General features: G+C 39.2%; 1 protein-coding gene across 5 annotated transcripts; it reads left to right on the forward strand.

The window, feature by feature from the left end:
• The first annotated feature begins 676 nt into the window (after positions 1 to 676).
• Positions 677 to 24,373, forward strand: LOC148847902 (glyoxylate/hydroxypyruvate reductase HPR3-like). Of its 5 annotated transcripts, none has more exons than XM_088948338.1 (3): positions 677 to 1,637; positions 22,906 to 23,466; positions 23,878 to 24,373. In XM_088948338.1, the coding sequence occupies exons 1-2, from the start codon at positions 1,179 to 1,181 to the stop codon at positions 23,428 to 23,430; spliced, it is 984 nt and encodes a 327-aa protein (XP_088804464.1). In that variant the 5' UTR covers positions 677 to 1,178; the 3' UTR covers positions 23,431 to 23,466; positions 23,878 to 24,373. The 5 variants fall into 5 exon arrangements, with proteins under 5 accessions (XP_088804464.1, XP_088804463.1, XP_088804465.1 ...); XM_088948337.1 differs by lacking the exon at positions 23,878 to 24,373 and adding an exon at positions 23,752 to 23,789; XM_088948339.1 differs by lacking the exon at positions 23,878 to 24,373 and adding an exon at positions 2,425 to 2,643 and having other exon boundaries at positions 1,031 to 1,637; positions 22,906 to 23,789.
• Positions 24,374 to 24,622: the final 249 nt, after the last annotated feature.

Here is a 24,622-nt window from a genome sequence, read left to right on the forward strand (position 1 = left end):
AAGGCAATCAAAACTGAAACAAAAATCCGGTTAACCAAATCTGTCGGTGTATTTTAAAAAATGAAGGTATCGGTTCAGTTTTGGTTAATCAATATAGAAAACCGGTGGTTAACTGAATTGATCAGTATACACATATTTTTATATATTTTATGTATGTTTATGTATGTTATATATATTTTATATTTTCTAAATATTTTAAATTAATAAATATGCATTATATATATATTTATAATATATAACATATTATTTGTTATTTAAAATATAATATTATATATATTTTTATTTTTTTAATTATATATTTATATATATTTTTATAAATATATATTATAAATATAAAAGACTGACAAGCTGAACCAACCAACTGATTAATTGATTGGCTTCGATTTAATTTCGATTACCGATTTTAATATTAGTTTTATTTCAAAAATAAGCCCATGTTTTGATTATCCGTAAATAGAATTTTCCTCAATCGTTTTAATTTGGCCCAATCTATTTTAGCCACATGTTTAGAAATCGCGGTATCAACCAGGCCCACGGCTTTTGTAACTATCATTGATTAAATCTTCAAACCCTTAAAAATATTTTGAAGTTTATTTAAAGACAAATTCGATTTACTGATTCATCAAATCGGCGGATAAGATAGACCCTGAAGCTGGCCTAAGGGAATCGATTCCAAAAATTTGAAATTAGACCCAACCCGGATCAATTCAAGGTCGATTCCTTCTGATTACAGGTAAAGCCTATCCATCTGCTTACTTTCAGCAAAATGACCTTAGAACTGGGTAGATTCCTTTTTACCAAAACACCATCGAACTGGTTCCCTGTCTTGCATCCTTCATCGGCTATGCTGCATTGCCATTAACTGCATTGCCATTAAAAGAGTTGTGGTGGACTAGTGGGGCAGAGGTGGTTGGCTTTTTGTTCTCTTCGGTATTCGAGCCTAGTTGGTTGTCTTGTTATTGACTTGTCAACCACCTTTTCCGCTCTCAAATTAGAAATGGTGGCCTCTGATCCTGAGTTTTGATTTTACTGTTCTCTCACTTTTTTGCAATTCAATTGAGAGGGGTAATGCAACCAAGGCAAAATTGAAATTGCCCCGTTTGTTGTTCCCTTCCTGCTGTGCTGTGCTGTTTACTTGTTGAATTCTTCAGATTTCAAGTAGCTAAAAGACCAGACGCATGGCTGAAGACGCAGAGGTGCGGCAGCACCTACATCAAGTTGTGATGCTCCGCCCTTTCCCTTTCTTCCCTTCTCACAAGGAAAGATTTTCTAAGCAGTTCCAACCTCTCAATGTATTCGAGTCTTCCGAGCCCGCTCGCCTCTTCTTGTCCACCCACGCTCAATCGGCTAGGGTCCTCCTCTGTGCAGGATTCACCCCCGTCACCTCCGATATGCTTCGCTGCCTTCCCTCTCTCCAGTGCATCATCACCACCAGTGCAGGCGTGGAGCACATCGACTTGGGGGAGTGCCGTCGAAGGGGTATAGCCGTCGCCAACGCCGGGAACGCCTTCTCGGTGGACGTCGCCGATTATGCTGTTGGGCTGTTGCTCGATGTCCTTAGAAGGATCTCGGCTGCCGATAGCTATGTCCGTCGGGGGCTTTGGCCTGTCCAGGGAGACTTTCCTCTCGGTCACAAGGTCGGTCCGTCTTCTCCTTCCTTCTCTTTTCTCGCTATCTTCTTGGTTTGATGTCTACCATTTCTATGCAATTTGGTGAAAATACATATTAATTCAATTTCCACTGGGGCTGACTTACCAGTTTTAGATCAGATGGGATCAACTCCCACTCCCGGATTGATTTTGCATTCTGCAGTCCCAATTGAAGTTCTAATCCTCTCCATTTCTACCGTAAGACTGGTATTAGGCTAATTAGCGTCTGGTCCCGCAGGCAATAAGGCACGTGATTCCAAGTTCCAACTATCTGATAATTGGTGGGTGGTGGCGGCTAAGACCGTCAGGTTTGGATGGATCATGAATTTAGGTTGTTTAGTATGGTGGGCAGGTGGAGACTGATCTGGTCCGTCCGAATTATCGTTTGTTAGATTGAACAATAAAAGAAAAGGATAAAAGGGGAGTTTTTTTCCTTGGTGACGTCCGTCTCAGTCGAACAGAGGATCAACAAATATAAAACGAAAGACGAGTTGGGAAATGGGAATCATGACCAATGGCTTCTTCAGCTGTTGAAAAAATGGGAACAGAGCAACAGAAGGAAGAAGAACGGCCAGTTGTTCTGCTTCTTCACCCACTATTATTTTTAACAATGGGTGAATTATTGAAGAAGTTTCGGTTTCTTATGCCATGGGAAGCCAAGTCTATGTCGACCCACGAATTCTTGACCACCCACGCTCAGTCCGTAAGGGCCTTGCTCTCTGTGGGCATCTTCCCTGTTGACTCTGAGACCATCCGGTCTCTCCCTTCTTTGCAGTGTATCGTTGGCACCAGCGCCGGCGTCGACCACATCGACCTGGCTGAATGCCGCCGGAGGGGAATTTCTGTCACTAATGCCGGCACCGCCTTCTCCGAGGACGCTGCCGATCTTGCCGTTGGTTTCTTTTTCGATTTATTAAGACGGGTCTCTTCTGCCGACCGTTACGTCCGACGAGGACTCTGGCCCCTCAACGGTGACTACCCTCTTGGTTTCAAGGTCGGATCCTTGACGACTCCTTTTCTTTTATCTTTCGAATAAGGATGTTTTTCTGTTTGTATTTTTTTTTCTATTTCTGTTGTCTTAAATTGTTTCCAATAGAATATACTCAGGAGACCAACAATAGTGGAGCCACAAAGTGGCAATAGTGCCTTGTTTTTTTTTTTTTTTTTTGCCAAAGGAAAACTCAGAAAGCTATCATTGATCAAGAAAAATCAGTACAAAAGGGTCTTGGGTTTCACGGGTTTTCTACTACCATACTATATTTACATGCATTGTAGGCCAGTTCATGTGCATCCCTATTCATATCTCTATTACATGGTTTACACATACTAGTAGCTGTAAAGCTTGCTGCTTCGTAGGCTGGATAAGGCAGACATCTTCATCATTCTTGTAGAAATTGTTGACTAAGCTTTCTGAGCCAGAAAATATAGAGAGACTTTAGTCTCAGTCGGTGAGCATATTGTATGCTGTGGAGGAGAGCTCACCATTCCGCTTGGAGGGGGTTTGTTGCTGCAACTCTGTTACTTCCTGTGAATATTGTACCATGATATCATCATTTGCTGAGAAGATTGCAGCTCCTGTTCCTGCTAATACAGATGTGGATATGAATGAACCATCAATGAGCAATTTATATTTTGTTGAAGCATTTATATGTGAGTGCATAAAGCTTGGGTGAGAGTCTTGAACAGTTATGTTCAAAGGTAAGAAGTGGTGCATAGCTTCTAGCAGCTGAAGTGGGTTCAGTACAGACTTGTTATGCAGAGCTGAATTCCTTATATCCCATATCAGTCTAAAAAGGATAAAAAACTTAGCCACAAAAAAGCTGCTTTTCATCCTTATTTAAAACGTTCAGCTTAGATTCAATCCACTCCAATATAAATTCATGAAGAGCTCTATTCTGAACTCTATCTGGATTTATGCCCAAAGAAGCTGAGATCCAAATAGCACGAGAATAAGCACATTCAAAGAAAACATGTTACCATGTCTCTATATTCATAAGACACAGAGAACATTTATTCTCTTCATCATTTAAGAAGTGTAGTCTGTCCTTAGTCTTAATGCCATTCCACCAAGTTTTCCACATAAAGATTTGAAATCTCATAGGGACTTTGCATTTTCATATGAGACTCCAAGTTCTTTGATGTCCAGAAGATGATGCTTGTGTACCCGTGAAGAATCTGTACCCTGACTTTACATCATACTCCCCAGATTTCTAAGATTTCCATAGGAGCTTGTCCGTTGAGAGATGATGCGAAATCAATGTTTGCAGAATGTACAGTCTGCAGTTTTCTGTAAATAAGGATTCAATTTTCTGTGCCTCCCATGTACCAAAATCAGAAATGAGGTCATTCACAGTCATGCTAATATTCTAGCTCTGAGCTTCCATTTGAACTTCAGGAGTTCCATTAGGGAGAGACGGAACCCATGGATCAGATATATATATTGAAGAGCCATCTTTTATTTGCCAAATGGTGTTTGCTTTTATTTTGTCCCACAAAGATAATAATTGTTTCCACCATTTAGAGTCTTCCTGCCTTTTTCTTTTTAAGGAGAACAGAGATTTCTTTTATTGCTTTCCTCCATAAGCCATGTTCTCCAGTAAACAACCTCCAAGTTTGCTTGGAAAACAGAGCTTGGTTGAACTCTTTCATCCTTCTGAAACCTAGGCCACCCATACTTTTTGGTTTACACAGAAAATTCCATGCTATGGTATGAACATGATGTATGTAGGCATGGCTTGGAGTGTGGACTTTATCATGGTGGTCCTGCCCACCTGGGATAGCAATTTTGCTTTCCATAGACCTAGCCTTGTTGAAGACTCATGCTAGAAGATGTTCCAATGTTTGTCATTGCCTAAAATTTATTTATTGTTATGTTTTTACCATTATTTCATATTATTTGTTTTGTTCTTAATATACATATTTTCTTCTCTTAGGTCTATATACTTTTACATCACTCTCCTGGTTTATCTTTCTTTTTGTTTGTCTTCCTTTAGTAAACAGTCTGTAATGATAAATACTAGCCATCATTGTATAGTCCCATTTTCCTAGAAAAAAGTTCTTATTTTTGTCCAAGCCTTAATCTACAGGTGCAACAAGGTTTTACTGTAGCCTCATGTAGTTCACCTACTGGTACAATTCTAATTGTTGGAGTTACCAGAAACTTAGTGGGGATTCAAAGTCTGCACATGGAGAAGTCATCCAATTTGAGAAACAAAACAATGACCATTTACACCATGTAAAAGAGTTAAGGATTCCATGGATAGTCTCATTTGCAAATTCCTAGTGAGATAAAACCATTGGCTGCATGGCGGACCACAAGCTAGAAGTTTGTATATTCTTTTATCATTTTAAGTTTTTGGGAGCTAGAGGTATTTTAGTTACTTTTACAAGTCTATTTGGTCATGCCATGAGTATTGTCACTACTTTAGATTTTATTTTGTATTTTAAGTTGGTTCTGGTGTTGAGCCAATTCATTGTGTTTTTCTTCAATCTTCTTAGGTGCAGGGGTAAATTCAAAATGATAGTGACAGTATTACTGACCTCTATCATCTCATACTATAGCTGTTATGTTGTTCTTTGAGTTAGTGAAGAAATAGATTGAATAGATTTGTGTTTCTGAAAGATTGGTTCATTGCCCTCCCGATCTTTCTCTCTCTTAAACCTTAATTCTTGTGTTATCTCTATTCTTTTTCTAATCTTCTTTCTCATTGACCCTACTTATGTTTTCTACTCTTGGAATATGAAATTGAATCCTAGCTTAAAGTGTCTGAATTATACAGTTTATGCTCAAGATTTTCTTATTATATGCGACAGTCAAGCTTATATAGGCCTGCCTATCAGCTGCACATAGAAAGGAGAATTATTCCCTATCCTGCATCTCAGCTTGCTGACTACTCCAAACCCAAGTTCTTTATTTATAAACGAAGTACTGTTTTAAACACAAAATAAATCCATTTCTATAAATACATAATCCTGCTATCAGTTACATCTGATATGCTCAGGTTTTACTTGGGTGAACATTGGGAGCGTAGGGATTCTCAGGTTGTCAATGGGTGGATGAAACTTGAAAGATGGAGGCAAGGGCCCTTTTGTTGTTCTCCTGGATCTAAAGGTTGATCAATAAGCTTGCTGACAGCTTGGCTAGGGGAGGGGAAAAGAAAGTGGCTTAGTATGAGGTTCAGCCTTTCCCAGGTTAGTTGTTTTGGGTGCATTGGCTATTTGGTTGGGGGAGGGGTGGCCTGTCATCTAGCTAGGTAGCACATGATCTTTCCATGTATATTTTTCTTGATATTAGAATTGTTTATGCATCTTTGATCTTGTTACTGATCAAAATATTAGAGAAAAAACTGCCATGAATTTCTATTGTTTGCTTAGTTTTTTTTTTTTTTTCTTTTTTCAAAACCTTCTTAAATCATGTATAAATGGTCTGCTTTTTCCCAGTTGGTATCAATGGGCTTCCTACCAATACTTTAGCATTTGGGTACTTGTGGATGCAAGCAGAAAATTGATGCAGGAAGAAAATGTGGCTACTATAGTACTTGTTTTTCGGAACTTACAAGTTGTCTTTTAGAAGAACTTTAGGTGTTTAGGAATGAATAGGGAGTTCCATTTTTACCCCTTTTAGTTTATTAGTTCTATAAGTTGTCAAGTGTGTGTTGATTTGTTGCTATTTTTCTACTTTAGCTAAATACCTTAGGCATATTATGAATTATTTTAACATTTTTGCAGTCAGTTGATCCTGTATAGTTATTTGTTCTGTTTTAAAGTTTAGCTGTAATTAGTAAGGGTGCAACTCAGGCCAGGCATAGTTGTCAAGGCGACAAGGTGCCCTTGGAGGTTCGCCTTGCCTAATTGCCAAGCAGTTTTCTACAGCGTGTTATAAAAAACTTTTATATTCTTAATTTTTTGAGGTTATAATTATAAAATAGACATTTTTAAACTAAAACATTCATTTTGTGTGTTTATATCCTAATTTCATTTTATTATTTTCTTATTTGTTAGGGTTTAATCAACACAAACATTGCTAAATGCTGTATTGAACCCTCAAAGACTTCAAAATCTGAACCAATAAGTAAGGAAGAATAAAAAATGTTGTCCAAGCAACACATTTTCTTCCTTTTCTTTATTAATTTTGTGTGTTTATATACTAATTTTTTCTTCTTCTTCTTCCACCCCTTTTCTTTTCTTCTTTTCCTAATTCCTATAACAGAAATAGGGGTTCAGCCCCTATATTTTTTGAATTTTCTTTTCTTTCTTCTTTTTCTTTTCACGAATATGTTGAAATATGTTGATTTCCTATACTTAAACATGAAGTTTATACTTTTCTTATGAAAATTATGAATATTTATTAAGGAAGTATGATTATGGAACCTAGGGAACTACCCTAGAATGCATGTTTTTACTTAAAAAAATCCATCACCTAGGTGACTAGGCGACAAGGCACCCCCCTGTCGCCTAGCCTTGCCTTGGCGCCTTGAAAACTATGAGGCTAGGTTAGGTTAGGTTGAGGTCAACAACCCTAATCTTAACCGTAAACCAACCTGATGATGTTGGGTTGGCCAATTTCTTCACTTTCTGGTTTTTAGAAAAATAAATAAATAAATAAAACTGTTCTTACTTTTAGACTTTAGTACTAGTCAGTTATGGTTAACTAGCATTAGCAATAATATATGTACCGGGACAAACTTATGGTGCTTTATTAGTATACTTACGTCACAGTAATAAATCTTTGCCTCAAGATTACTGATACATACATATGAAGGCATGTAGAATTGAGTTTCCCAAGGCCTCAACCCTAGTCCAACCGACAAAGTTAAGTTGGGTTCATATTTTTCAACCCTAACCCAACCTTCAACCCAACCCAAGTTGCGCTCCTAGTAATTAGATGTCAAAAGGAGAGTGAAACTTGCTTTACAAGCTTGACTTGGACTGGAATTACTGTTAAGTCTTCTTTTAGTTTTAACCCACGAACTATTTTTACTGTTCATATAAACTGATTTCATGTTTTCTTTGATTCAACATTGAAGTATGATGGTTCTTACTACTAGGCTGCATTAATATGGCCCCTATAGAAAAGGTATCGTTGTTACCTCACTCAATAGTTCTTTCAACCTTATGTTTCTTAGCTTTTAAATTTGTGGCTTATATGCATTCTCACATGTTCTTCCTAACCTTGCGGTACTGCCTATTTCAGACAACCTCTTAAACAGTGTTTGGAAACCTGATCCAGTGGTTGAGTTGTTTCCCTTGTGGGTCAGTGGTTCAGCCACCCAGGTCAACAGATCAACCCATGATTAGACCTGTTCATGGGCTAGGCTCGGGTCCAGGTTTTGCCAATATTTGAATGGACCCGAACCCAAAGTAGTGTGCCAAGCCCGGTGGGCTGTAGGACTACCCATGATGTCATCAATACTAAAAAAAATTCAAAAAAAAACTAATTGTTGCCTGGTCATCACAGCTTATTCTTTGCAACACCTTTTGTGAGAACATCCGCGAGCTGTAGATCAGAAGCAATGTATGGAAGACAAACTTCTCCAGAAGTTACTCTTTCTATGGTAAAATGTCTATCCACTTCAATGTGCTTAGTTTGGTCATGTTGGACTGGGTTATGGGCAATGTTAATTGCTGCCTAGTTATCACAGTATAACATCATAGGTTCTTCTATCTGTACGCCAATTTCTTCTAATAGGGAATGGATCTAGAGAAGTTCTGAAACTCCATGTGCCATGGCCCTATATTCAACTTCAACACTTGATTTTGCCACCACTGTTTGTTTCTTACTCTTCCACGAGACAAGGTTATCCCCGACAAGGGTGCATACTCCTAAAGTTGATTTTCTGTCATCAAGGCATCTTGCCCAATCTGCATCTGTATAAGCCTCTAGTTTCAACTGTTCATGATCAATAAACAATATGCCTCTGCCCGGGTGTCCCTTCAGATAAGCAAGAATCCTGTCAATTGCCTCCCAGTGCTGGACTCGTGGAGCATGAATGTATTGACTTACCACACTTACTGTATAGGAAATGTTTGGTCTTGTCATACACAAGTATAGTAGCCGACCCACAAGTCTCTGATATCTCCCAATGTCCTTTACTGGTTCACCTTCTGATGCATTGATTCTATGGTTCTGATCAATAGGGGTACTGATTGCCTTCATTCCAAGCTTCCCTGTCTCTCGAAGAAGATCCAAGACATACTTCCTTTGAGAGATAAAAATTCCATGTTTTGATCTTGCAACTTCAATGCCTAGGAAGTATCTCAGTTCTCCAAGATCCTTAATTTCAAATTATTTATGTAGATTCATTTTCAGACAATCAATCTCACTTAGGTCATTCCCCGTGACAACAATATCATCCACATAAACAATTAGGACTGACACCAAAGATCCCATTTTCTTCACAAACAAGGTATGATCGGATTGAGTCTGAGTGTATCCAAAAGCAATCAAGGCCTTTCTGAGTCTGTCAAACCATGCTTTGGGAGATTGTTTCAACCCATAAAGTGACTTCTTAAGCCTGCATACCTTTCCCTTTTCAGTATCACTGTAAAAACCAACAGGAAGATTCATATATACTTCCTCTTGCAGATCCCCATTTAGGAAAGCATTCTTCACATCAAGTTGAAACAAGGGCCAAGAGTATGAAGTAGCAAGAGAAAGAAGTATCCGAACAGAGGTCATCTTTGCAACCGGTGCAAAGGTCTCTAAGTAATCAACACCATAGGTCTGTGTGTACCCTTTTGCAACAAGTCTTGCCTTGTACCTTTCTATACTTCCATCTGCCTTATATTTTACCATGTAAACCCATCTACATCCAACTATCACCTTGCCTTCTGGTAGATCCACAATGTCCCATGTTTGATTCCTAATTAAAGCTGCCATCTCTTCCTGCATAACTGTCTTCCACTCAAGTTTGGAGAGAGCCTCACTAACACCCTTGGGTATAGACACTGAGTCAAGGGAGGAAAGAAAAACACGGTAGAAAGGAAAAAGTCCAGTGTAGGATAAGTACTGTGAAATACAATGAGTAATACACTTTCTATTCCCTTTTCTGAGAGCAATAGGAATATCAGGGTTATCTGTAACAGGGTTAGTAGAATAAATGAGAACTAAAACAGTAGTGGGACCAAGAGGAATACCTGAATCCATGTCAGCCGAATATGGAGTTTCCAAGGAATCGACAGGAAGTGATGTGAGTTCTACTGTAGTGGAATCAACCTCCTTGTGAAGTCTCTGTTGTAAGTAATGCTGAGAAGCAGGACGCAAAGGAGGTGATAAGGTAGGTGACACAGGATGGTCAAGCACAGGAGTAGACACAGGATGGTCAAGCATAGGAGTAGACATAGGGATTGGAACTAGGAGAGGAATATATTGCTGACTCACTTCTCTAAAGCACTCCCCCTGAGAAGGATTCTTTGAAAAGAAGTATGTGGATTCAAAAAAAGTGACATCCATGGTAACATATCGACTCCCAGAGACTAGATCATAATAGTAGTACTCTTTTTGATTTTCTGCATATCCAAGGAAGACACACTTCTTTGCCTTGGGATCAAGCTTTGAGCGCCGAGGACCAAGGACATGTGCAAAGTAGACACACCTAAACACCCTGAGAGGAATATGAAACATCTCCTCCTCAAGAAAAAGGAAACTGAATGGGGTGTTGAATCCAAATATACGAGAGGGCACCCTGTTAATCAGATATATTGTTGTGAGAACTGCATCACCCCAAAACCGAACTTGAACTATAGATGTGCTCATCATGCTTCTTGCAATCTCAACAATGTGTTTGTTCTTCCTTTCTGCAACACCATTCTGTTGTGGACTGTAGGGACAACTTCTCTGATGGACAACACCATATTCTAACAGATATGAAGCAAGGTGTTTTTCAAAATATTCCGTGGCATTGTCTGATCTGAACACCTTTATTCTTGTTCCAAACTGTGTTAACACCATCTGATGAAATTGCCTCACCAATGATGGTACTTCATCATAGGATCTCATCAGGTAAATCCAAGAGTATCGTGAGAAATCATCCACAAATAAGAGAAAATATCGATAGCCTCCCATAGAAGGAACATGGTAAGGTCCCCACACATCCGAATGAATAACATCAAAAGAAGAACACCTTTTATTACTAGGTTTAAATGAATGCCTACAATGCTTTCCAAGTTGACAACCTTCACACTCCAGACTCGACAAACTAACAGACTCAAAAAGTTTTGGAAACAAAAGGCTCAAAGAAGAAAAAGGTAAATGGACCAAACGATTATTCCAAAGCATAATTTGACCCACAGACCCTGACTCACTATCCCTGCTGACATGATGACTTTGATGAGGAGGAAGAACATCCAGGAGGTAGATCCCATTCACTTCATGACCACTCCCAATTGTCCTCTTTGAATCCAGATCCTGCAAAATACAATGACTAGGAGAAAAAATTACTGAGCAGTTTAGGTTCTTAATAAAACTACTAACAGATAACAAATTAGTGTTCAATCTAGGAACATGAAGGACTGAGGGTAGAGAAATAGAATCACTAATCTTGACAGATCCCTTCCCAGCAATAGGAACATGGGATCCATCAGCTGTGGAGACCCTATTTCTGCCAAAACAGAGCTGGTAAGAAGAAAAAATAGTAGAGCTATGGGTCATGCGCTCTGAGGCTCCAGAATCTATAATCCAAGGAGGTCCCTCCTTACCTGAAGTAGAAACATAATTTGCAGTGACGTGTGAACTACCTGTGTGAGCAAGGCAGTAGAGTGGACTCCACCAGTGCCACCTGTACCTTGTTGTCCGCTTGTTGCTGAACTGGAACTGACTGTGTCTCGTTGGTTCAAAAGTTGCCCATACCTCTCAAGTTTGACCCTTACTGCAACAGCTGCAACAGACTCCAAAGCAGCTGTAGTAGGAGGGGCCGGAATGTCACCAGTAATTGCCATGTGTGCATTTCCCTTCTTATTTTTCAGTCTAGTCGGCACAAGATGTTAGTGAAGCTTCCAACAAGCATCTCTTGTGTGTTTAGGCTTTTTACAGTAGTCACAGATCAAATCTCTTTTATCTTCCTTCTTGATTTCACTTCCACCCCGATCTCCACTTTGTTTAGGTTTCACAGTACTCACCCTGGCAGACTGATCAGAGACATGATTTTTCATCATTACATCTCTCCTGCTTTCCTCCCCTGACACAAAGGCATATGCCTGGGAGAGGGTAACACTGTCCCTGGAAAGAAGATGTTGTCTTGCAATATCATACTCAGGATTAAGGGCCAACAAGAAATTCAAACACCCTATACTTCTCTAGATGTTTCTGATAGGTAGTTGCATCCTTAGTGGTTTCCCAAGCAAATGTCTCTAAATGGTCAATCTCCTGCCACAAGGTTTTAAGAGCTGAAAAATAGGCTACAACAGGTCTATCTCCCTGCCTTGTAGAAATAATCTGATTTCTCAACTGATAAGCCCTAGCAACATTCTCCCTCTGTGAATAGGTTTCTGCAACCCCATCCCATATTTCCTTAGTCGTATTTACCCATCAAAATTTTTACCTATATGGAGCAACATGGAATTACACAACCAAGTCATCACCATATAATTCTCTTGTACCCACCAGAAGTTGCTAGTTTCGGGTTTCACTTCCTCACCAGTGATATACCCTAATTTCCCACGAGCACCAATGGCCATCTTTGCAGATTGTGACCATTCTAAGTAATTTGCACCATCCAATCTAACTGTAGTAATGGTCTTAGTCCCGAAAAGGTCTCTAGCACCTCCTCCTACTGGTCCCATTTCACTCCTGGGCTTATTTTCAACTCTGTGACCCTCCATGCTTCGAAAAAAATGTAAAGAAAATAACTGAAATTTGTAACAAGATCAAACGAAACACTTCTGGAACCAACAACACCTTTCTGGTGTCCTAGACTGTCTTTCCACAAAAGATTCCTTTTCTGTGGGATGAGAGGAGAGAGAAGAGGCAGCCGCTCTCTCTAGAAGCCTCCAAATCAAGCAGGACTTGAACCGCCCCTTACAGAAAACTCCAAGGAACCCTAAAAAATTAGGGCACCACTTCCTAGGTCAAAATTGAAGAGTCCAATAGAAACAAGACTCTTCCCCTTTCTTCAGTTTTTCCTGATTTTGATGAGAAACCCTAGACCAGCTACAGGCCACACAGGTCCACCAAAAAATCCAGAACTGGGCTTACCTGAGAGCTTCGATCCGCCTCTTAAATCATCATGCAGTCGACCGATCTAGGGCTACATGAGGAAACAACTCAAGGAACCTTTGGCAATCACTGATTGTAGATTTAGTTGAATTTCTTGTGATAGAAAAAGGGGAGGAAGATAAAGACTTCAGTAGTAGAGAAGAAAAGAAAGGGAGAAAAGAATGGGAAGTCAACCAGGATTCCTGAATTAACCCTAGCTGCCAAACCCTCATTATATTTGTACTTAACTTAAAGGGTGAGATATTACAAGGTTGCCCTTAGTAGGGCGGCTACTAATGTAGCTGAACAACCACAACTTAAAAACATAAACTAATGGGCCTAAAGCCCAACAACTTCCTAACTAAATAGCTTAAAATAAGAATAAAAAACAACTAGGCCCAACTCAACAACTGTTAAGTCGGATGACGGAATGCATTAAATTACCAAAATACCCCACTAAACTTTTTCTATTTTCTTTTTTTGCCCTTTTTCTCTTAAAACCTATTTAACCTATTGTTTTCACTTTCTTGTCTTCCTTTCCCCTCCCTCACCGTCCCCTCTCATTCTTTCTCTTTCCCAACTCTTTGAAATGAAAGGATGGAGGAAGCCCATTTCTCATCTTCCCTTTCTTCTCTTCTCCGTCTTCAATCTCGCCTCTATAGCTGTCGCCGACGATGCTGCTATCATGGGAAACATACTCGGACTGAGTGGGCTTCCCAGAGGAGACTTATAGTTTACCGAGTAATGACCAATGCTTTTGCCATTAACCCAGACCATTCCCTTGCCCATACTTGTTACTTGTTAGATTGAGAGCGACTGGGTTGTTTCCTTCGGGAGCATCGAAGTAAGTCTGCAATGAGAAATTTTCATCTTATCTATTACCATTCGTAGCTAGATATAAGTTGTAATAAAAGAAAAAGCAAAAACACCACACCAAATTCGGTCTGATCACTGATCAGATTCCAGTAGTAGTGGTTTCCCACAATGATACCTTGTACCATGTAAGAGCATGTCCACCCCGCTTAGCCTCTTTCCACGATACCTTCTCTGTTCCCTCCGAAGCAAAGATTTGGTTTTTTTCTCCATCCACTCCAACATGTGGCATGCGCCAAGCTTAATCCATTGGGTAGCTGCTGCTCATGGACTGAGATATACGGTGCAGTTTAAGCTTAGAAAGTTGATGCATGATTACCTGATGTCCCCATCCATTGGCCGATAGATAAGTGTTCCGGTGTTCAAACCTTGGGACAGCTACACGATGAACACAAGCAACCCTAATGTTCAAGTAGGCTCCACTATCCTTCAATCAGAGAGAGAGAGAGAGATCCTTACTTAAGTTCCTTGTTTAAGATAAGAAAGAAAGGAAATTGAACATTGCAGAATATGTATATTACCGGGAATCCGACTGTCATTCCTAACAATTGTATGTGGTTGGTCCCAGGTTTCAGGGGTATTGGTTTCTGGAATGTGAAAGCCTTTTCAATATGGCTGCCATGTCCGGACCCTGAAATCCAAAACAAGGAAAAGCAAGCAGAATACATATATAGTAGGGTGGTCTAGGCAATTAGTCAATAATCAAATTGTAAGCTGTCTGTTCTTCATCTGCAAGGAACGGAAAACAGAGAAAATCGGAAAGAAGAAAGGGGAGGAGAGAAAGGGGAAGGGGAAGAAGAGAGATCGGGGGAGAGAGAAAGAGAGAGGGAGAGAGAGACTGGGAGGACTTCAACAGAAGTTCGTCACCGCTGCAACAGCTACCACCGCTGCTGTTCATGTATCCTAAGGTTAGGGAAGATGAACAGTGTTTTCTCCAATTTAATAGTTATTACAAGGGTAGTATGGGGATTAAAAAATACTTTAACAGTGGATTTCAACGGAAAGCTAACGGAAGGGGGTCTTTGTCTCACGGTCATAGTACAGGGAGGGTCTTTGTCGCAAAACAAAGTACAGGGGGGTCTTTGTCACAGACCCCATAGTACAGGGGGGGTCTTTGTAATTTACCCAAAAAAAAGAAAGAAAACTGGTAACCCACTGAATGAGTCGGGTGGTCAACAGTTGAACTATCCAGTCAATGGGTTTTTGTAACATAGCAAGTTAGAGGTTTACTCGACTGGGATTTTGACCAGGTCACAGGTCTGACCGGCTGGGTCAATGGTCAATTGAAAACACTACCTTGAGTAACATTTTTTTTACGAAGTCTTCCTTCAATAAATTATGTGGAGCTAAACCAAACAGATCATTACAGTGGGTAAGTTGTCACAAGAACAACCAAAATTTAGCTATGCTACTATCAAATACCTGTGCAATGCATGGGCTGGTACTAGAAATACCTCATATTTAGAAAGGGAGGGAAAAAATGAGCTAGAACATTTTATCATTCCAATTTGTAATCTATGGTGAAGATCTGAATGACATGGGCTGTTTAAATCTCTGTGCTGGCTTGCAAGAACTACATGAAAGCATTTATCTATTACAACAAAAGAGAAGGATAAAAAAAAATTAGAGACAGATATCACAGAAGGGAAAAGAATAATGCAAATGGGAGTAAAATTTGGGAAAGCATTTGTGAATGACTTAGAAGGATTCAATTGGATGCTTCAATTTCCATTTGGAAAGGATATGGAGAGACATGGGGCTGGGTCTTTACCTAATTGATAACTGATAGCTTAAGAGAAGGGAAGTGAGAAGTTTTTCTCCTAATTTGTAGGAGAGATACTTGGAAGGGATTTAGATTTAGGCTATGTTTGGTTTGACAGAAAATAAGAAGGGAAAGGGAGAGTTCCTGGCCTCGGATATTTTAAGAGTGAGAGTGTACGTAAACGAAGGAAAAGTTGTAAGTTGATATTTCATCCAGTGTGGTTAAAGCAAAAGAATGGCCAAGGCAATAGGGCTTCTTGCTGCATGCAAAGCGAGGTGCAGACTTAGCTCAGGCAAGACATTATTTAAACAAAATGATAAAAAAGAAATAAGAGATGCATGGATGGAAAATTTAGAAAGAATAGAACTAAGCATTACAACTTTCATGGGAAAAAACTTGGAAGATGCATTGAAAAAACTAAAATTTTTGAGTCTTCCAGCCATTCAGCAGATGAGGTGATTAGATGGGTGAATGGGGCTAGTTCGTGGTTAAAGTGTATCAGATTTGTTGTGTAGTATTCCCCATCAAAACTATTTTGACTTTTTGCTTCTCAGTGCAGGTTGGATATGACCTGCTTATACTTTTTTGTATAGTGATTCACTGTACATGCATATAGATGTTTGTAAAGAATTGCAGTAAATAAATGTGACCAATACCTTACCTTTTCTCTCTCAAAAAAATAAATGAATAAAATAAAATGAACAATAACAAAACATAGAAAATCTAATCAAGTTAATTGGTTTGACCGCTATGCTAACAATAAGAAGATCATAAATCTAGTATTGGATGGGCCGTTTTACTTGTCTAGTTATTTACTTGTAAAATGAAATGTGTACAATCATGTATGATCTATCATATTCAAATTTCGATTTTTAAGTATAAATATAACAGACTTCAGGAAACAATCTTAACCACAAATTTTCTTGGTATTCTAGCATGCTTCCAGCTTATCTGTACGCTGGTAGAGCTTTAGCAGGTATTGTGGACCCTTGTAGGTAGCTGTAAATGAAATTCATATTATTACTCGAACCAGGCATAACTTTTTGTTTTTTTTTACTTGTAAAGAGATTGGGCCGAATGGGTCCTAGTATCTTTTCTTGTAATATTATTTTTATTTTCTTGTTAGCTAATGGGCTTGTTATTTCTTTTTGTTTGATCTCTTTATGCTACTGCCTAGCTGGCCGCCCACTTAAGGGCATACTTATAATTATTTTAACATTAATTTTTAGTAAAAAGGATTAGAGAAGGGAGGGAAGGATTATTTGAACATTTTTCTTCTTCTTACTCCTCTTTTCTCCATCTTCTTCTCTTGTAGCTCTTACTTTTCTTCCTCCTTTTTCTCTCTAATTTTTAAGTTTACATCTATCTTGATGACTGGTTTACATCTTGGTATCAGAGCAGGTTTCTTCCTTCCTTCTTTTCTTCTTCCTCTTTTCCCATACACCATTCGATTAAGAGAGTGTATGGAGAGATAGGTTCTCTATAGCTCAGAGGACCTCTGGCCTAGTTGGTAGAGGGTTTGGAGAGTTTAGATCTGGCTGGATATTGCCAAGTGGTGTTGTTCTGTTGCTGCCCAAAACCCTAGCCGACTAGATATTTTCGAAAGTATAGGTAAAAGTGAAGCTTTGGGTGTGATGCTCTGTGCTCGGGAGGTGTCTTTTGACTCCTAAAAGAGGGCAGTTCAGGTTTGGAAGAGATTGGGAAGCTGGGAGCGGTTGCATCTTCTCTCTTCCCCCCCTAATAGTTGGACGGAGTAAAACCCTAGTTTTCAAGCATCTGGGTTCTGGTTTGACTTCAAGTAAGTTTATATAGACCAAATTTCTGGTTTTTTATTTTCATTTGATTAATGGAGCCATACGAAAGTGAGTTCAAGCAAGTCTCGGTTTTCGGCCTCGGCTCAGTAGATTCAGTTTTGACTGGTGTGACCACAATCAAGCCAAATGGGACAAATTATCTTGCTTGGGCACAGTCCATAAGAGCTTATGTCTATAGTAGAGGAAAACTCGGGTATCTCACAGGTAGTAAAGTAAAACCCGAAGAGACAGACCTTGAATTTGAGAATGGATGCAAGAGAACTATACAGTCATTGTATGGTTGGTCAACTCTATGCAACCTCATATAAGTCAGCATTATCTCTGGATGTCTTCGGCCAAGGAGATATGGGACAGTGTTACTGAGACATATTCACAGAAGTTGAATATAGCCAGAGTCTACAAGTTGAAAAGTGACGTGAAAAACCTAAGATAGGGGGAGAAGAGTGTAGCAATCTACTATTCTATATTGAAATCCCTATGGCAAGAAATTGATGTTATGGAGACAGTTGTATGGGAGAGTAAGAATGATGCTGAAATGCATAGGAAGTTGGTGGAGAGAAATAGGGTGTTTGAATTTCTTATTGGACTCAACCCTGAGTTTGACATCATTAGGCAAAATATCCTGGCCAAAGATGAGGTTACTCTTTCCAAAGCATATGCTATGATAAGCAGTGAGGAGAGTATGTGGCGGATTTAGTTATAGAGTCCACCTATAGAACACTATGCACATGTTGGAATAAAGCCAAAGGGTCCTACTGAGAAAAAGGATCAGATATGTGAATATTGCAAGAAACCGAGGCATACAAAGGATACTTGCTAGAAACTTCATCCTGAGCTTCTTCCTGACATGTTTAAGTATAACAACAGTTCTAAGAAGGGCAGTCAGGCAAGAAAACTTAAGACAACTAATGTTGCTACAGTACCTGAAGGAGGAAATAAGGAGAGTGAAGAAAAATCAACCATTGAGCAGTTGGCAGTAATGAAGGCAGATTTTGAAAACAATGGGAGGCTGCTAAATCACTTGGAAGCTACTGTTTCTTCATCTCACTCTTCCAGCAACACATCATCATCATCATCGGCTTTTTTTCACTAAGGTATTTATGCTTCTGCAAACCATGCTTCAGATTCAAGTAATCATAAAATCCCTTGGATTATTGATTCCGGTGCATCAGACCATATGACCAGCCTGCCTAATCTCTTATGCTCATACCACATTCTCTCTGGTAAAGAGAAAATATCCCTTACTGATGGGTCTCTTGCTCTCATTTCTGGTAAAGGGGATATAAAGACCTCTAACACCCTTTATTTATCCCCTGTCCTTCATGTCCCTAAACTTAATACAAACCTTTTATCTGTTAGCAGCTTAACTAAATCCATGAATTGTAGCATAACCTTTTTTTCCACTCATTGTGTTTTTCAGGACCTACAATCTCAGATGATGATTAGGAGTGGCCATGAGGCGAACTGAATATACTTGCTGGATACACTGGATAGAGCTTTTGGATCACCTCATGAAGTTGCCTTAGAGTCAGTCTTGTTAGAGTCCATTGACAAAGTCTTGTTATATCACTTTCAGTTTGGTCATTTGTCTTTTTCTGCTTTGAGTCATTTGTTTCCAGATATGTTTAAGGGAGTGTTTTTATCGAGTCTTCATTGTGAGTCGTGTGAACTGGCAAAGCATTATAGACATTCTTATTCAGTAAGCACTAAAAGATCTCTTTCTCCTTTTCATATTGTTCGCTCTAATGTGTGGGGGCCATATCATTTGCCAACTATGGGGGGTTACAGGTACTTTATCCTTTTTATTGATGACTACTCTCGTTACACTTGAATTTATCTCATGAAATCCAGGGATGAAATACCAGCTATTGTGCAAGAATTTCATGAATTCATCATCACCTAGTTTAATACTCGGATCAAAATATTCCATTCTGATATTGCTAAGGAGTATTTTGAGAAAACCCTCTCCGCTTATCTTGAAACTTTTGGGGTTATTCATCAAAGTTCTTGTTCCTACACTCCACAACAGAACGGAGTGGCGGAAAGGAAGAATCGACATGTGGTTGAAGTTGCCAGATCCCTCCTGTTTGCATCCCATGTTCCTATAAAATTTTGGGGAGATATTGTTCTTAGTGCTACCTTTTTGATCAACCGTATGCCCTCCCGGGTTCTTAACTTCAAAACCCCCTTTAGCCTTCTCTTCCCGGATGAGGATCTGTTTTCTCTTCCTCTCTGTGTTTTTGGGTGCACTTGCTATGTGCATGTTCACAGCCATCAAAGGCACAAATTTGAACCTAAGGCTCGCAAATGTGTTTTTCTAGGATATGCCTTCACACAGAAGGGATATTGCTGTTTTGATCCAGTTAGTGGCACCCACTTTGTATCTCGGGATGTCACATTTGCTGAGTTAACTCATTTCTTTAGTATTTCTCCTGAGGGGGAGAAATCTGAAGAACCCTTTGCTATGTGTTGTTCCTCTTCCCATTCTTCTTAAGTCCTCTCATTAGGTCTCCACTTCTCCCACTTGACCTACCTCTAATATTCCTGTTCCTCCTCCTCCACCTCATTGTCCTGTAATTCCTCCTCATCCTATTCTCCAAAGGTGGTACCAAAGGCACAGATTCAGGCATGGGCAAGTTGTTTCCACTCCTACAGAAGAGCCTCTTGCTCCTTCCATCATTACTGAGGTAACAGGTCAGCCTTCTTCTGACCCATCTACATCTTTCCTAGACCTTGACCTTCCTATTGCTCTCCGCAAGGGCAAGCGGAAGTGTACAACCCATTGTATCTCCAAACACCTGTCTTACAGCCTTCTATTTCATTCCTACTACTCTTTTCTTGCTTCTGTTTCTTCCCATGTGATACCTAAGTCTATACCGGAAGCTTTATCTAAACCTGAATGGAGGGATGCTATGATGGCTGAACTGGATGCTTTGCATAAGAAACATACCTGGGATATTGTTGACTTACCTGAAGGGAAGGAACCGGTGGATTGTCAATGGGTGTTTACCATTAAATATCACTCTGATGGATCTATTGAGAGGTTTAAGACTAGGCTAGTTGCTGAAGGCTACACTCAAATGTAGGGTATTGACTATTTTGAGACATTTGCTCCTGTAGCTAAGATGACCTTAGCCCGGGTTTTGTTATCTCTAGCTGCTACTTTTGATTTGCTCCTGTAGCAAGGGTTTTGAGTTACTTGAAAGGTGCTCTAGGGAAATGTATTCTATTTGCCAAACATGGATATATGAAGAAGTTGAAAACTTTCACTGATGCTGATTGGGCATGATGTATTGATAATAGGAGATCCACCTCAGGTTATTGTGCTCTGGTCGTTGGGAACATTGTGTCATGGAGGAGTAAGAAACAATCTGTAGTTGCTAGATTCTCAACTGAAGCAAAATACAAGGCAATGGCACATGGTGTGTCAGAATTATTGTGGCTACGATCCCTTTTAGAAGAATTGGGGGTTCACTATGAGAAGCCAATGCTGCTCTACTGTGACAACCAAGCAACTATCAATATTGCACATAATCTTGTTCAACATGACAGAACTAAGCACATTGAGGTTGATAGACATTTTATAAGGGAAAGAATTTCCTTAGGAGAAGCTTATTTGCCATTCATCACATTAGAATAACAATTGGTTGATATCTTGACCAAGGGAGTTCCGAGAGGGAAAATGAAACTATATATAAGCAAGTTTGGCATGATTGACATCTATGCTCAGCTTGAGGGGGAGTGTAAAGAGATTAGGCTGAATGGGTCCTAGTATCTTCTCTTGTAATATTTTTTCTATTTTCCTATTAGGTAATAGGCCTGTTATTTCTTTTTGTTTGATTTCTTTATGTTGCCTAGCTGGCCGTCCAAGGGCATACTTGTAATTATTTTAACATTAATTTTTAGTAAAAAGGATTAGATAAGGGAGGGAAGGATTATTCGAACATTTTCTTCTTCTTCCTCCTCTTTTCTCCATCTTCCTCTCGTACTGTTGCTCTTACTTTTCTTCCTCCTTTTTCTCTCTAATTTTTAAGTCTACACCTATTTTGAGGACTGGTTTACATCTTTTTGAAAATGGTAACTTGTATTCAGAAAAAAGGGGGAGGAATATACGAGAGGCCACAAATGCAAAAAAGGCCTGGAACTGTTAACAAGGCAATGGGGCAACACTATACAAAAAGTCCCTTCCCAAGCCGTACTTTGCTAAAACATCAGCTGTTTGACTAAATTCTCGGGGGTATCCATCTAAAAGAGCAGTTCAGCAATGATGACAGCTCATGAATTTCTGACAGGCGGTGAGCTGTCGTCCACGGCCCCTCATCCAAGTCTTTAGCCCACTTGATGGTGATCCTTGAGTCCCCTTCAACAGCTAAAGGGCTGAAGTTGAGCCTTTTAGCTGTCCTTAAGCCTTCAAGGAAGGAGCAGGTCTCTGCTTCTGAACCATCTGCAGCTGGAACCGTGCCACTAAATACCCACAATATGTACCCGTTTGAATTCCTAAAAATGTCCCCTATTCCAGATGCTGAGGGAGGAACAAGCGACCTTCATAAGCTGCCATCAAACTGCAACAAGTACTCACACTCCCTCCTGGGGGGAAGTAGAGCTGCTGCGTTAGGAGTAGGAGAAGTAAGCAGGATCTGCTGCTAACTTCTTTGTAACTCCCCTCTGTTCAAGCCTGTATACTGTTGATGAACCGGCATCCATGAAAAAATGTAATCAGGCATAAATGTAGGGGTGGATTCGAGCTGAGCCGAGCCGAATACCTGGCTATTTGAGTTCGGCTCACTGAAACCGTATTAGGCTCGAGCTCGAGATCAATTCGAGCTAGAAATTTGAGTTTGAGCTCGACTCGGTTCAAAGCTCGCAAGTTTGAGCTTGGCTCGGCTTGAGCTCAATTGCAAGCCAATTTAAAAAATAAAAATAAAAAACATACATATAAAAATATTTTTTATTTTACATACAAAAAATTAAGAATTATAAAAATTATTTATTATTATACATATAAAAAATAAAAAATATACATATAAAAATTGTTTTTATTTTACATACAAAAAAATAAGAATTATAAAATTTATTTACTATTATACATAAAAACAAAAATATTATTATATAAAATAAAAGTTATTTATTATATATATTTATATAATAAATATATGTATGTAATAAAAAAAATATTTATTTATTATACTAGGCTCGCGAGCCTCACAAGCCGAGCTTCATTAGGCTCGAGCTCGGCTTGATTAACAAATGAGCCTATATATCAGGTTCGAGCTCGTCTCAAAGCTCGGTTTAAACCGAGCCGAGCTGAGCTCAAATAGCTTGTGAGAAGCTCGACTCGTGGCAACCCCTACATTAATGTATTCTGTACAATATCTTTGTTGTTCATGTTGATATTTGACAATTGCATTGGGACACTGGCAGGTAGATCTGAAGATTCTGAGGAAATTCAAATTTTGGTGAACTAGATGTAAAGTCGATTGAGTATTATCAATCTTAGGTTCCATTTCCTACTATATTACCATCCATGCATGCTTCTAAACCACATGTCAAAGCATAGATTCATTTACTGGTTCTCCAACTGATCTTCCTTTATTAACGATGTGGTTATTGTTGCAGTTAGGAGGCAAGCGAGTGGGGATTGTTGGGCTGGGAAGTATTGGTTCTGAAATTGCAAAAAGACTAGAGGCTTTTGGCTGCAGTATCTCTTACAACTCAAGGAGGAAGAAGCCATCAGTTTCATTTCCTTATTATTCAAATGTCTATGATCTAGCAGCTGACAGTGATGTGCTTATCCTTTCTTGCGCATTGACTGAGGAAACGTATCACATGGTTAACAAGGATGTTCTTTCTGCACTGGGAAAGGAAGGAATTATCATTAACGTCGGGCGTGGGGCTCTTATTGATGAGAAGGAACTGGTTCGATGTTTGGTGCAAGGAGAGATAGGAGGTGCTGGTTTGGATGTCTTTGAGAAGGAGCCCGATGTGCCAAAGGAGCTTTTTACATTGGATAATGTTGTTTTATCTCCTCATAGAGCTGTGCTGACACCACAGTCCTTCGATGCCCTGCAAGAACTGGTTATAGGCAACTTGGAGGCTTTTTTCTCTAATAAACCCTTGCTCTCCCCAGTCAAGGATGAATGACGTGTTCATCTTTTCTTTCCAATAAAAGTTTCTAAGGTTGGCATCAATATCATGCCTAAGTCATCCAAAAACACAAAAACTGGCTAGCATTCTTAGTTTGGTCTTTGTTAGGTGGAACTGGGAGCATTTTAAACTAGTTAGGCAGAGCCAGACACATTTTAATGGTGTGTTCACCTTTTCTTTCCAGTAAATTTTTCAATATCATGCCCAAGTCATCCGAAAAACAGAAACTCGCTACTGTTCTTGGTTGGTTCTTCGTTCTTGTTAGGTTGAAGGATTTTTTTTTTTTTAAACTAATTTGGTGGAAGAACATTTATGCAGGCCATAATTATATTACTACGGGACATGTTTACAGTTTAGCGACAGCATACCTAAATTTTCAGGTGGCACGGCTTTAATATACAACCTTCAGTGATTGCTTGTGACTGCTTGCTCCTTTCTTGCCAGGTGGCATCTCTTCCATACATTCAACTTGTTAAATTCACAAGGATTGGTATTCCATTGGATGGTCGGTTGGTCTCTAGTGACTTCCTCCCCACTTTGGCCTTCCTGTTCAGCTCTTTCCTGGTGGTCTTCAGTGGGGATAGGGCCGCAAATGGTACCCACTTGTCGAAAATCGAATCCAATCCGGTTAAGAGATCTAAATTTGATCTGTTTATATTTGGATCAAATGTGGACCCACCTCTATCTGAATAGATTTAAATGTATATGCCTATATAATGTATATGTTTTTATATAATTAAAATTTGTATTCTATCTATATAAGTAGGTTTGAATTGGTTCAAGCCAGTCAACTGGTTGGTAAGGTCTCCTGTTAGTCGTAACGGAGACTTGAAATCAAATCCTGCTTGCACCTGAATTGGGGGGTTATGGATTGGAGGATGAACTATCTCCATATTGTGTAATTCTTTCAACCCAAGTTTTATAAAATTTGTTTTCAATATATTTTGTTCAATGTTAGAATCATTTTTAGTTCATTTTATTAATATTGTATAATATTTTGAACAATTTTTTAGTTTACTTTATCAGTGCTATTCGATATCCGATTGCAATTTGAATTTGATTCAAATCTGATGTAAATTCAATAGATAAAATTTGATTCAAAATAAAAATAAACAAATCAAATTTAGATCTACCTTATATCTTGTCAACATGAATAAACAAAAATAAGTGAAGCTTGTGAACATGGACC

This window comes from Nelumbo lutea, chromosome 6 (assembly GCF_056320005.1).
Source record: "Nelumbo lutea isolate HS-2025 chromosome 6, American lotus-T2T, whole genome shotgun sequence".
Classification (NCBI taxonomy): Eukaryota; Viridiplantae; Streptophyta; class Magnoliopsida; order Proteales; family Nelumbonaceae; genus Nelumbo; species Nelumbo lutea.